The 14239-nt window shown below is 37.5% G+C and overlaps 1 protein-coding gene across 43 annotated transcripts in view; it reads left to right on the top strand.

Moving 5' to 3' along the window:
* Positions 1 to 14239, top strand: part of PTPRD (protein tyrosine phosphatase receptor type D) — a 2207515-nt gene that overhangs the window by 2130403 nt on the left and 62873 nt on the right. For all 43 annotated transcript variants that reach the window (XM_043566630.1, XM_043566632.1, XM_043566635.1 and 40 more), the window contains one exon: positions 10982 to 11157. In XM_043566630.1, coding sequence (XP_043422565.1) covers positions 10982 to 11157 — 176 coding nt within the window. The remainder of the gene's footprint in view (positions 1 to 10981; positions 11158 to 14239) is intronic.

Raw genomic sequence — 14239 nt, 5'->3', positions numbered from 1 at the left:
GAACTGTTAAAGTTTTAAAAACCAAGTAACTTGTTTATAATTAGTAGCTCGTTCATGGCAGAGCCAAAATTCTAACATGAATCTTTTGGACTCAAGACTGTTATTCTCTCCAATTGGCCACTCAGAACTAAAGAGGCTTTTGAATTCATGAAGACTGTGACTATATATGCCACACCTAATTCAAACATGATATCTTTTTGGCTGGGAAGACTGTCTAGGAATTTTGAAATATACATTTTCAAACATTTATGTTGGAAATCTGAGAACTAGAGGTCTTCAATTGTGTCCTTAGAGTAGTCAAAGTAAAGTTTTCCAAAGAATAAATCATATATAAATGCTTTCAAGTGGAATTTTTTGTTTGTTCAATATTATTTTTAAAGTTCTATTAGGAAGAACACTGAATAAGAAAACAGAAGACTGGACACTAAAGGCTAGTTTAAACCGTTCTGTGACCTTGCTGTTCTGTGACCTTGGGCATGTCACTTAGTACAATTCACCCTTTGGGGAAGCTAGATCCTTTTTAGAATCTGACCACCACACTGGGTGCCTAGGTGGCTCAGTTGGCGAAGCGTCCAACTCTTGGTTTTGGCTCAGGTCATGATCTCACAGCTTCATGGATTTGAGCCCCACATCGGGCTCTGTGCTGGCATCATGGGGACTGCTTGGAATTGTCTCTCCCCCTTTCTCTCCCTCGCTCTCTGCCCCTCCTCCACTAATCCTGTCTCTGTGTCTGTCTCTCAAATAAATATACTTAAAGGAAAAAAAATGAGCATTTTAAACCCCACTTGAAAACCAAAAGCACTTACCCAATTTATTTGTACACTAATTTCAGAGAGTTCAAGGACACAAAAGCCCTTTGAAAGCCCATTTGTCAATTGAGAACCCTGAGTTAGTGTGTTTAGTTCTGTTTGAGAACAGAATGAAAATGTGTAAGACCCTTCATGCTCTTCATAAAATTCTGAATATTGATTCTACATCTAGAGATCAATAGACACTGAGTAAAATTTATTAGATAAATATTAAATCTTGGACATTAAGACATTCTGAAACAAACAAACAACAAAACAAACACTCCCACTTAAGCCAGAGGGTTTACTCCAAGTTGAATTATTGGCCTATGTGTATGTCTCCTGCCAAGGCAGATTTAAATGATTTTATCTATGAGAGAATTAGAAATGGCAAAGAGTAATCCACATCATTTCACATGCATTCTGTAACACTAGTACTTGTTAATCTTGTAAGAGAAGCTTAGTGAAATATGAGTTTTATTTTTCTGGTTTTGAAGGAATATATTTAAAGTTTCAAAACCTAAGTATATGTATTCACTTCTCTTTAATGGGTACATTCTTGCAAGAGCCCATATGCTTCTCAATAACTTCTTTTCTATTAAATCATCAATGGCCCTTCCTGGTTCTGAAGAGTGTGTGCCTTGATTTCCTCATCTGTGCAATAGGATTAATAGTAGTACCTGCATCCTAGAATGACTAGGAGAATTTAATGAATTAATACCTGTAAAGTTTTTAGGAGAGTGTCTGGCACAAATAAAACACCAAATAAATATTGGAAACTATTAAAATTATCATTGCTGTTATGAATTCTATTACTACTATTGAAATATCCTATAATTTATCCTCAGATGGTATATCTTCTGTATGTGATCTATGGAAAAATTAATAATATCCAAATGAGAAAGCTGCATATATTTGGAGTACTCTGTGAAGCAAAAAAAAAAAAAATATATATATATATATATATATATATATATATACATGATAAATGGAAACCAGACCCACAATAGCATTGCAAAATTCAAGAGGGGGAGAGTGTGTTCTCTTATTAAGTGGAAATCCAAAATAAATCAAACAGATAATGTAAGCGATTCAAAAAAATCCAACTGTAAATAATATACATGATGTTGCAATAACTTGATTATTTGTGAGATGGGCAATTTAGCACCTTTAAAATGAGAAAGTGACTCACGGGAAACCACTGCCCCTAAGATAAATCATGTTTCTTAAAAGTGAAGAGAAGAAACTAAGGATGTTCCCCTGTGGTGCTGATTCACCTTCTACCACCACACTAGGGCCTCACATTTAAGTAGTGTCTTAGCTTCTCTTCTGCAGAGTGTTCAGTGCCTGCAGATTCATTTCACACAGCTGTCAGCACGTGATAACATATTCTCCCTTTCACATAATCCTCATACTGTGAGTTACGTTTTATTTTTATAGAATCATCTGATATTTTTTTCAGTAAGTAAAAACAAACCAAACAAAAACATAGGGAAATAAGTTAATACAATCTATCCAACATTTTTCAATAAAATGTTAATTATATTATAGTAAATATAAATGTTCCATATGAAGCTCTGACACCAAAGAATTTATTTTCCCCAGTAACACATACCTTTAATAGCTGCCATGTGCTATTTCCCACATCAATTCAATAAATATGATTCTTTTTCCTCCCTCTTGGTTCCTGTACCCTCTCATTCTCCCTCTCCCTCCCTCTCCCCCCTCACTCTACCTTCCTCTTTCCCATTTCCCCCTCTCCCCTGACCCTCAAACACTAATGACTAATTTGTGAGTATGTTTTTATTTGTTTTATTTTGCTCTTGAAGTTCTATTTGAATAAGTGAAAGAATTTTGGTAGACTATATGCTCCGTCTAAGAAAAAAACAAAACAAACAGAAAACTTGTCTAAATCTCATCCAACTGTTGGTTGAGTTTATTCTTCTCACCTTGCTCAGGACATCAATCATTGATTTAGCAATCAATGATTAACATTCCCAGTCCTTCACTTTTCAAGTTGATTGCTTACAAGCATGACAAAGTTTAATCCTTTTATTTCAGGGTAGTTTACTTTTGTTTTATTTTTTTAATAAAAGCATTTCTTTTTGAGGAGCAGGGCACAAATTTTCCTGGCCTAATTTGTATTAAATAGAGAGCTGGATAGGAGTTAGCCTTTGGAAACTTGGAGCAGTTTTACAAGGTGCTTGAAGCTTGCCTAAAGACTAATTAGAGCTATTTAAATGGCATCTTTCTCCTGCATGTAGCCAAGCAAATGGTGTGGGGATCTGTTATTCCCCAGCTCCTATCTCAGCCTGTACCTGTGATGTTTTTTATCTGGAAAAGAGAAAAAAAAAAAACATTTTTAAGGGATGGCTGTTTGTGTTGGTTTTCTTTACTCTGTTTCCAGGAAGCCAATCAAAGAATAAATCAAAAAGGTCCGTGAGTTTATTTTTATCTCCATTGTCTTTAGTTCAGTTATTGGGATTTCTTTTCATTTTTATTGTACACCTGTGAAGATTATGCTAATGAATCTACACTTCATTGCTCTGAGGCTACAGAGAAACTTACATCATCTGTGCCGTGGTTCTGTTGTTAAAATAAAGGTGCAGGTTGTATATCGCTGGGAAGTCATAAAATAATTATTTTTGTCCTCTCCATTATTTTTTAATACAGAAAATGGAAAGGGGCCTTCCAGGTTTGGAATAACTTTCATCAATAGAATATTAAAGAATGACTGGGCTTATTTAATTACTGTTTATTACATTCATCATAAGAATAACTAATATCCACTGGTATTTTGGAAGTTTCAAATGCATTGACTCATTAGATTCTCAAAGAGGTGTTGGGCAAAGACATAATGAGAATACTGCTCATATTTTAGGATCTATGAGGAGGCTGGGGCTCTGTGTGTTTCCTACAGACAGAGCTCCTGTCGCCATATTCTGCCTTTGATTCAGAATACCTCACTGTTGAATAATAATAATTTGATCTTTATTAATAAAAGCTTAGTAGGCCAAAACTCTATAATTCTGTACTGGCCCAAGCTTTGCTTTATTTCAGGGAAAAGTGCTCCCTAACTAGAAACGAGTCCATTCTATCACAGGTACTGATAAGTTTCAATATATGTAGCTAACCTTGGGATGCATTCAGTGACAATTCAATCACCCACTTCCTTCTCTTTGGCCACTCTCATAACCCAGCCTCTTCAGCAGTGCTGAGGAATAGAAAACCAAGGGGGAGAGGACATAGAATCTTGAGAGGATGGAAGCTCGCTTCACAAACTCTTTGAAAAGTATCCATCCCCCCATTAACTCATTGTAATGGTGAGCCCACAGAGCAAGATATGCTTCTAAAATAATCATCCTGTGTACTGTAGAAACATTGAGGGCAGCTTGCCAATATGTGGTACCTCTGGGACACTGTGTCAGATAACACACTGTGCCTTTGCAAGAAGCACTTGGGTTTTTTCTGCTGTGTTAAAAAAATAATCATTTATTTTGCTAGTTCTGATGTGGCTGTCGTGGCTGTCATGGTGCAAGTGAAGGGGAAAGAAGGCCTGTGTCATTTGGAATTAAATAAATTTACTAATAAATTATTATAGGATTTCATTTTTTTATTCTCTCTTCTCTAGTTTTGCCAATGTCAGAAAACAAAGTTAATATTTTTTTTTCTGCGTTGTGGGTAAAACTGCAATCTAGGTCTTTATCATCAATTCATTCTTGTTAGGGAGTGTGTGTGTGTGTGTGTGTGTGTGTGTGTTGAATTGGAGGAGGGGACGTTGTTTATAAGTAAAAAGTAGCTTTTGTACTCCATTAGGTCTTAAGTACTTCTATCTTACAGCAAGGATTAAACTGGTTTACCAAAAAGCATTTTTCTTGACACAAACTTCACTAAGGATTTGTAGTGGTGAACAGAAATAACAGTACCTGGATTTTGGGGCCCTGCTGTGAATCAGGACAGAGGCAACCACTCAGCGAAGGCCCATCCCCAGCTCTGTGGTAGGGCAGCAGTTGGTCCAATGGAACCAGGGATGGGATTCTGCCTTCCCTCTAATGCTGCCTCTCCCTCATTCTCACCTCCACAATCCAGGGACAGCTTCTTTCCATGAATAGACCGCCTACTAGTCTAGTCCCACTGCTCCCTCTTGTTTTTGAATTTGTTTTTCTTTTACCCCACTAGGTTCTAATCAAGATTTCAAGTATCAGTCACACCAAAAAAAATCTCATGTCAGCACATAAGAGATAGAAGCACTAGGAATCAGCTTGAAAGAGCATCAGAGCATGTTCCTGCCTAATCTGAGAGACACAAAGCCTCTATCTTAAAATAACTTCACAGAGATTTCTGAATCCAAGAAGGTTAAGAATACCACAGAGAGACATCTTATTTTAGAATTCAAAAGGACTTGAGGGAATCAATTTGTCCAACATGTCTTGTTTAGCAGATAAGCAATCAGAGGTCTGGACAAGTTGAACAACCGCCCAAATGTCAAAGAGCAAACTACCAGCAGCCCTAGACAGGAGTCCTGGTTTCCTGGCCAATTTCTCTAAGTTTTTAGCATGTGCTAAGTATTGTTTCAAGATTTGAAAAGCCACATGTGACTTTCCCTACAGTATGGAGTGATACAGAAGTATTCACATGCCCCTTATAGTTACTTCATTTTACATTTATAAAATAATCCATGTACTATTTTGGGTCCTGCTTTTTCACTTATCATCAGGACATAAAGCCTTATTATAAACTTTTACAATTATGAGCACCGTTCAACAAATCTCTTCAAATCAAATTATCTCCTGACCCGAAAAATTGAATGCAAAGCAAGTTGTTTGTTGTTGTTTAATAGACCCATATGCCCCAATTAGTCCTCCTCAAGTTAACAGGAAAAAAAAAAAAAATTAACCTAGTCATGACAAAACAGCTCTGATAGTAAATTCTTTGGCAGTTCAACATGCTTTCAAGGTTTTAAAGCATTCTTCAGCATGAATTATTTATTCATCACGAATATTCTTTCAGAGTAGCTTCATCTTTCCAAGGATTTTTCTCCTTATGTTTATATTCAAACACATGTGGGACCAGCATCATGAAGCCCTGTTCTATTAATCCTATGCTTAGATGAAGAAAAATGACATTGCCTTTGCATGTTGAATTCATGGTAAGTTTCCAAAGCTTTGCAAACAATTAAAAGAACAATGAAGCATGAAGTCCATGCCTAAACTTACTTTCCTTTCCACTGAAAGCTATAACCAGCAATTCCCAGCAAATGAAATGAGTGGCTAAAACTGGCCTAATTCTGTTTGAATAGCTATTTCTGTGTCTTGCCGTGCATGAAGGACACAGAAGCACTGCTCTACCCATCATTCACCTCATCACAACCTCTTTTGGTCTTAAAGCCTTGAGTTTTATAACCTCAAGGTTTCTTTACCCCAAATGCAAAGCCCCGTATAAAGCATGTAAGTAATATGTGTATAAAACATAGAAAAATAGTCCCTTACCTAATGAAATACACTGTAACACAGGAAAGGGGCATATAGATATAATATGAACTTAAGATCTATCCTCAGTTTTTTCACTTACAAGATTAGAATGATAATTATTGGTGTTGGACCTGTTTACATGACAATTGGTAACTGGAGAGTACACATGAAATAATACATGGGAAATCATGAAAGTTACTTTTATAAAGGCAGTAAAGCCATGAATTCCTAGGAAACAAGTTTTCTTTTTTTTATTTTTTTATAAAATATTTTTTAACATTTATTTTTGAGACAGAGAGAGACAGAGCATGAACAGGGGAGGGTCAGAGAGAGAGAGAGAGAGGGAGACACAGAATCTGAAACAGGCTCCAGGCTCTGAGCTGTCAGCACAGAGCTCGACGCGAGGCTCGAACTCATGGACCGTGAGATCATGACCTGAGCTGAAGTCGGCCGCTTAACTGACTGAGCCACCCAGGTGCCCCGTAAACAACAAGTTTTCATCTAAGTTATAGTTACCTGAGAGACAGTTCTGCCAGCAGGTCCAGCCCTAGGGTTTTTGATTATGATGAGCTAAAGGCAGACATTTTTGTTATGTTTTCATTGTTTTAATGACACACACACACACACACACACACACCACAAGTGCCATTATTACCTTACATTGGACAAAGGTCTTCTTAACTCCAGAAAATAAAAGCAATTAGCTAATTTATAGTAATTCTATATTCTTTTAGTATTACATGTTAAGTTAGATTTCCATCCATCATAGCCCCAGATGAATTCAATTAATTCTCACACACTTCTTTTGGATTAGTAGTGCACTCTGATTAGTGTTGTATTAGCAGATGCAAAATCATTTTCTGGATAAAGCAGGGAATTGAAAATTAAATAAACAAATATGCAATACTTGGAGAAGGTCACCCCAATAAAGGGAAGGGATTTTGTAGATGCAGCCTTCCAGCAGAAACATCAAAATCAAGAGCTACTGAAGAAGCATTTCATGGTACCAAAACACTTGGAAAGGCTGCATGATGCTGTTTTTCAAAAAGTCTGTTGAAAAATCTTTATGTCACACTGAAAACAGAGATCTCATCTACTTGAAACACACTTCTGTTCAACTTTAGTTTCCAATCTGAGGTTAATATTTGTAAAAGGGCACGCCACCACCCTTTCTAAAATCTTTTCCCATTCATCTTTTTACATAGTGTGTTATTTGGATTATATGAAATACTGATACATTAGATCTTAGAGCTTCTGTAGAATAGTCTTCTCTCACATCCCCATCTTGTGAAGGATGTGTATAAGAAGACTTACCTGAAATGTCTTTTTGCCAGAGTATGTAAAGAGATTTGCTGGGAGGAAGAGGCATTTATTCCAGATACTACCTCAAGTTTCAAAATAGAAGAGGAGCCCCAGCATTATTTTCAAGATGTAAACTTTAGGCTAATAATTAGCTCTACTAGGTATTGAATTTTTCCTTTTAATTTTCTTTTCAAAATATCAAGTCCCCAATTCTGAAAGTGCTTGGTGATAAGTACAGATACCAGGTGCCTAGTATTTTTCAAGCAGATTTTGTTTGTGTTTTTGTCCCCAAGAAATACAAGCATTATTAAGTAGCAACCCACTCCTCCCTAAAAATAATAATCATAATTTATTATTCAAACTTAAGCAATATGTCAAAAAACAATTCATTACATAGTAAATGATTAAAATTTATATAAAAATATTGGGTGGGTCTGATTCTCTTCCTTTAGACGTGAGCCTCATATCCATCTCCTCTCTCCTCTGACACACTGTTTGGATACAGTTGTTATCCTTGATACGGGGGAAATGGCACAGTGCCCAGCTGATGCATTTTCAGAGTCATTAACCCAGGTTTCTTCTCTATTTTGAATATTCTTGGAAAAAAAATTTCTGTATATTGGAGACCTTTAGCCATAATCCTTTTTTATCAATTCTTTAATGTTGTCAACTGCTAAATTAAAATTTTGAAGGTGGGCTTTTCCCTGTATTATAAAATAGATTCGTTGTTGGCTCAGAACCAAATTCTGTGGACATGAGGTTGTGTGTGCTTCCCAGTGGCAGTAACCTGAGGACTTTATTTAAACTGTCTTTTGAATCTTGGTGTCTGGAGGAATAGGATCTTTATCAACAAAGGACTGCCAGAACCCCAACTGCTTCTTGAGTAGCTGTAATAGATGAATAATGTTACAACCAGCCGTGCATTTCAGTTTTTACTCAAAAGGCTTTTCACTAATGCTGGTGGTATCCCATATCCATGTGTTCATCTCGGAGCCCAGTAGTTCCCATCTGACTTTCATTACTTTTTTGAGAGGATCAGTTTTACAACTGGAATCAGAAAAACAGTCAAAGTAATTGCAAGTGGCAATCAGTGAAATATAACAATTTTAGCTTGGGAACATACATTCCATTATAAAGAAAATTTTCTTTTTTCTTTTTTCTCATAGTTCCAGGAATCATATTTTCCCATGGCAAGAAGGGGCCATATATAGTTTCTGGTGCTACCTCTCATATCAGGCCTGTATAATATGCCAGTACCCCTGTAAAGTGCTTGGTCAGCTCCAGGGATAGGCAATTGTTACCTCTCAAGGAAATCTATTCGCTTATTGATTCTGAAAATTTGAAAATGCTTTACGATATTGGAGATGAAATTCATCTCTCTGTGCTTACATCCTTCAGAATTGAAAAACTTGGGTCTCAACAGAGTAAATCTACCCCTCTCTTCAGGTACTCACAGGCAGAGTCCTCATCCCCAACATTTTCCTCTGCCAAGTATAATATGCATGCCTTTCTCATATGGAACAGCTTTGATTTCCTTAATCGCTCTGGTCACTCTCATTGAAAGAAGCTCAGATTTGCCTGTATCCCTCTTAAAGGTGTGCTGAAGGAAAATTAGGCTTCCAATCAGAATATCTGCATTAAATTCAAGCTCTGCTACTTATTAATGTCAGAACTTGGGCAAATTTCTTTTTGTCCCTTGAGATAGCAAGGGATTAATAAAAGAGACATGGTCTAGAGATCAAAACAAACAATAAGCATGTCAACAAACAAGTATATAATTACAATGTGTAATAAGTAGTGTAAAGAGTTGTCAAGTGAGGGGTACCTTTGTGGCTCTGTTGGTTAAGTGTCCAACTTTGATATCAGCTCAGCTCAGGTCTCAATGTCATGGGTCCATGACATCAAGCCCCGAATGGGCTCTACGCTGACAGGGCAGAGCCTGCTTGGGATTCACTCCATCTCTCTCTGCCCCTTCCTGTTCATGCGTGCTCTCTCTATCCCTCTTTCTCTCTCTGTCTCTGTCTCTGTCTCTCTCTCTCTCTCTCTCTCAAATAAATAAATAAACTTAAAAAAATGTAGTTAAGGGAGTTCTGAGGTCTGAGAGTATTAAGAGCAGGCTTTCTGAGAGGCAGGCTGAGCATTATACAATGGGAAGGAGACACCAAGTGTGTTCTAGGATTTGGGATGGCAATAAGGTAGGAGAGTGATGTTTTCTAACAGCAGAGGTGGTCCAGTCTAGAGTTTAGAAGGGAAGGAAGTGAATGGAATAAAATGTGTTTGGAAAAGTGCAGAGATGGGGTGCCTGGGTGGCTATGTCAATTAAGCATCCCAGCTCTTGATTTCAGCTCAGGTCATGATCTCAGGATTTGTGGGGTTGAGCCCTGCATCAGGCTGTGCGCTGACAGCACAGACCCTGCTTGGGATTCTGTCTCTCCCTCTCTCTCTCTGCCCCTCCCACACTTGCTCTTTCTCTCTGGAAATAAATAAATTTACTTTTTTAAAAAGAAAAACTGAGGAGCTCTGTAGCCATTATTGAGAGTTTGGATTTTATTTGAAGTAAAAAGGGAAGCCATTGTTGGGTTTGAAGGAGAGAAATTACAGTGTCTGAAATATATTTGTAAAAACTGTTCTCATGCTAGATGGAGAGCAGACTGCAAAGGACAAAAATAGACATGAGATAACCAAATAAGAGGCAATTGTCATAATCTAAGGAGAGATGCATGTGGTACAACAATTCTGTGAGATTCAATGAGAAGTAGTCTTCGCAGAGGTTAAGACAGACATAACAGACACACTGCCTAAAATTCATCCAGACTCCACCAATTTGAGAAAGCTCTTTAATCTCCATGCACCTCTGTTTTCTCCTTTGTGAAAGGAAGATCCTGATAGGACTTATTTCACAGAGTGGTTGAAAGGATTAAATGAGTTTACAAATGAGTTCCCTGTTAGCTAAATTTGTGAAGAATTTTTCACTGTTATGGCATGTTCCACTCTACACTGCATTTTCAGACTCAGGCATTATTTCATTTAGTTTTTGTCTGGCAATGTGGAATTGCATGAGTGAGAAATGTGACCAGATAATTGTTTAGCCTTCTTTGCATGCTATATTTTACTGATGCAGTGGAGAAAATAGACAGTGGGTGAGAGGAATAGCACCTTATGGACAATCAGTTGTATTTTTCTTTCTTTATTATCTACCTTGTCATATTACAAAGATCCAACACCTGGACCACTGTATTTCTTTAATGGGATAGTCCCCATGGGACCTGTTTTTATCTTGCTTAAAACCCAAACTTGAATATATTGTGACTCCTCTAGCATAGTGTAGAACAATAATGTAACATCGTCATTAGTCCAGATATCAGGCTGTCTCCTCTCGTGATAGGCTCATCTAGTGGAATAACACCTCTTGTTTTACAGGCATCCCCGGAAGTGACTATGTGAATGCCAACTATATAGATGGCTATAGGAAACAAAATGCTTATATTGCAACACAAGGATCTCTGCCTGAAACATTTGGGGACTTTTGGAGAATGATATGGGAGCAACGGAGTGCAACAGTTGTCATGATGACAAAACTAGAAGAACGATCCAGGGTAAGAATATCTACCTTCTTCCTCTCAAATCTTTCCTCAGGTAGTTTCTATGTAACATGGAATATTTCATTCTTTTTAGAATCTACCTTTCCTTAAGCTTTGACTTTCTAAGAGACACTAATAGCTAATGGGCATCAACAACTCTGATGAAATTATTCTTTAACACTGAGTCTTTCAAGAAGGAAAATCTCTCATGTTACAATGAGATTTTAAAAAAAAAGTAGTACTCAAAAAAGTAGATAAATTGGGGCTTCTGGGTGGCTCAGTCGGTTAAGCAACCGACTTTGGCTCAGGTCATGATCTCATGGTCTATCAGTTCAAGCCCCGCATCAGGCTCTGTGCTGACAGCCCAGAGCTTGGAGCCTGCTTCAGATTCTGTTTCCCTCTCTCTCTCTGCCCCTCTCCCGCTCATGCTCTGTCTCCCTCTCTCTCTCAAAAATAAATAAACATTATTTTTTTTAAAGTAGACAACTTGGTTAGAGAAAATAAATATTAGCTTGAACCTGTTTCTAAAACTCATATTAAACAAGAACACACAGACTTTGGGGGAGAATCCCACCAATATATACTTGCCCATGTTTTTAAATTTTTCTTTCTTATAATATGCAGGGTAAGATCTGAAATTCTATAAAAGAGGCTCTTATGTAAATTGTTCAAATTAGCATAAATTAAGTTAGGGCCACCAGAAAAATGATGTGGGTTAATACACAGCTGAGAAAACACATAAATGTGTAGAGGGCATTTTGCTAGTTTAGCCTTTTCCAAAATGAATAGATTTTAATAACAGAGTCACTGTTAAGGTCTAAGAAAGGAGTTTTATTCATCATATGGGTCTAATATTATGGTGCATGGAACATTAGTTAAATGCTATTGATTTGCAAAACTAAAACATAATGGGTAAGCAGTATGCCATATTCCCAAGTGAATATGCAAATATTGTAGCCATCTGATGAAAATCAATCTTTAACCTTGAGAATTTAATGGAGTATCTAAAAAATCACTGAAGGCAGCACATCCTCTCCCTGAAGAGTAGGACGTTGAATTTGAAACCACTGGTGAGAGATCTCTTTTACTGTGGTCACAGTAGCCTCAAAAGGATATTTAGAAGGAAGCCAAAGCCCAACTCCCCATTTGTTGTGTGATAGTTGAGGTTTTTTTTAAATGGTCTTCTAAGCTTGGTACATGGCAGTTTCTTAACCCAGGTATGTATATGAAGGAAGAGTTGAAGGCTGCACAAGAGATTTATAAAGGAAAAGCTCAGACTTAGGGAAATATAAAAAGTCCCAGCCATTACTTTAAAGGTGGGAAATAAAGAATATGGTACACAACTGGTTTAGCAAACCCATAAAGCAATTACACTTTTCATATAGAAATACTGAAATATTGTCCCAAAGGAGTTTAGATGAAAACTGTTATGAATGTGAAGACAAATATCTTTGTCATTCTTTATGTGAAAACTCCATTCAAAAGATGTAAATGGATCCATTATTGATTTGTACTCAGGGTAACCCCTGTATAGCAAGCCCCACCCCAATGTTTCTTGGATAGAACTCATCATAATTACAACAATGTCTAACACATATTAGGCGCATCTATAGTTCACAGTAATCCTGTGAGATAAACACTACTATGATCTCCACTTTACACAGGAATAAACTAAGCCTAGAACATTCCAGAAGGTCACTCAAGGTCATTCAGCTACCAAGGTCAGAGTGAGGATTTGAAGACAGACAGTCTGGCTCCAGAACACATGTGCTTAACCATCAAGTCATATTGCCTGTTAACACTTCTATGAAGCTGAGACAGCTGAACTATTATATTACAGCATGCATGTAAATCCAACCTACCCAGACTGCTTTGCCTGGAGATACCGGCTGGTAACAAGCAATCATTTGCAAAAGCTGTTTTCAGTAAAACACACATTTTATCTTGACACTGCAGGCCTTCATTAAATCGTGCACAGAAACTTGTTTTGAAATAACCAAATGAAATTCTGCCCCTTTTCTCCCTAATTGCTTCTAATAATAAAGTTAGTTCTAACTGGCCCCACTGCCACTGCAGCATCTGATGGTAATGAGCAGTTCTTGGCGGAAGGCATTGTGACTTAAATACCTACAGTTTATCTTTATGTTGCAGGCTACTTTTTTTTTCCCCACCTCAGACAGAGGAACTTATTTTGAAGTTACTAAATGAACCTCTGTTTGCTCCCTTCATTAATTACTCTTTGCTCTTGCAAGTTAGCTTTCTCCTTTGTTAAATGGCCTAAGGAGGCCAATTAAAATACTGTCTTGTGATTTTTATTCAGTGGTGGTTCAGTCTGTACCCAAACTTGTGGTGACCTGCATAAGCCAATATTGAAGAGTCTCAACATCATCAATCTGACCATACAAATGAGCCCTGACCTACAAGGCCCAAGAGCCCTTTGTCCCCCAGTCTAGAATACTTGAGAATAAATGACCAAATGCAGCTGAGAGATCTAACAGGGCACCAGTCCCCCAAATTATTTCCCCTGCTCTCCCATCTTCTCCCCTCACATCCTCCCAGTTCACTTTTTTCCTATCCAGTTGCTCTTTCACCTAAAGTCTAGGCAGAAAGGAGAAGGCATTCCTGGATTCACAAACAAGAACTTGTATTGAGTTTCTCTTTCAAGACGTTATAGAGGTTAATTGTTGCTGAAATATATAGCTTTATACTTTAGGAACTCTGTGGGTTATGTGGGCTGATCTGGGGATTCAGTGAATTCTCAATTCCCTGTAGTCAACTTCAAAGCAGACATTTGAACTAGTCTGGCTTTATTTAGGAACTGCCTGTAGTCTCCCTCATAAAGGGAGGTGGTCCAGGTGGTTGAAACAAATCACTTCTCCAAGAGCAGATGCCTGAAATTTCATTATTTTGAATAAGGCTCGTGTTCTTGAAATAACATTCACCCCTTTGGTATATGAAAAGTATGTGTGTATAAACACTTCTGTGTACTGTAGAATACGTGTATGCAGGAAAACATGTTAACTGGCAGTTTGGGGTGGGGGAGAGAGAAGAAAAGGAAAGGGAAGAGAGGATAGATGATATTTCATAAGAGTGCCTG

This window comes from Prionailurus bengalensis, chromosome D4 (genome assembly GCF_016509475.1).
Source record: "Prionailurus bengalensis isolate Pbe53 chromosome D4, Fcat_Pben_1.1_paternal_pri, whole genome shotgun sequence".
Classification (NCBI taxonomy): domain Eukaryota; kingdom Metazoa; phylum Chordata; class Mammalia; order Carnivora; family Felidae; genus Prionailurus; species Prionailurus bengalensis.
The sequence above is the reverse complement of the archived record's forward strand: the minus strand, read 5'-3'. Positions and strand labels throughout refer to the sequence as shown.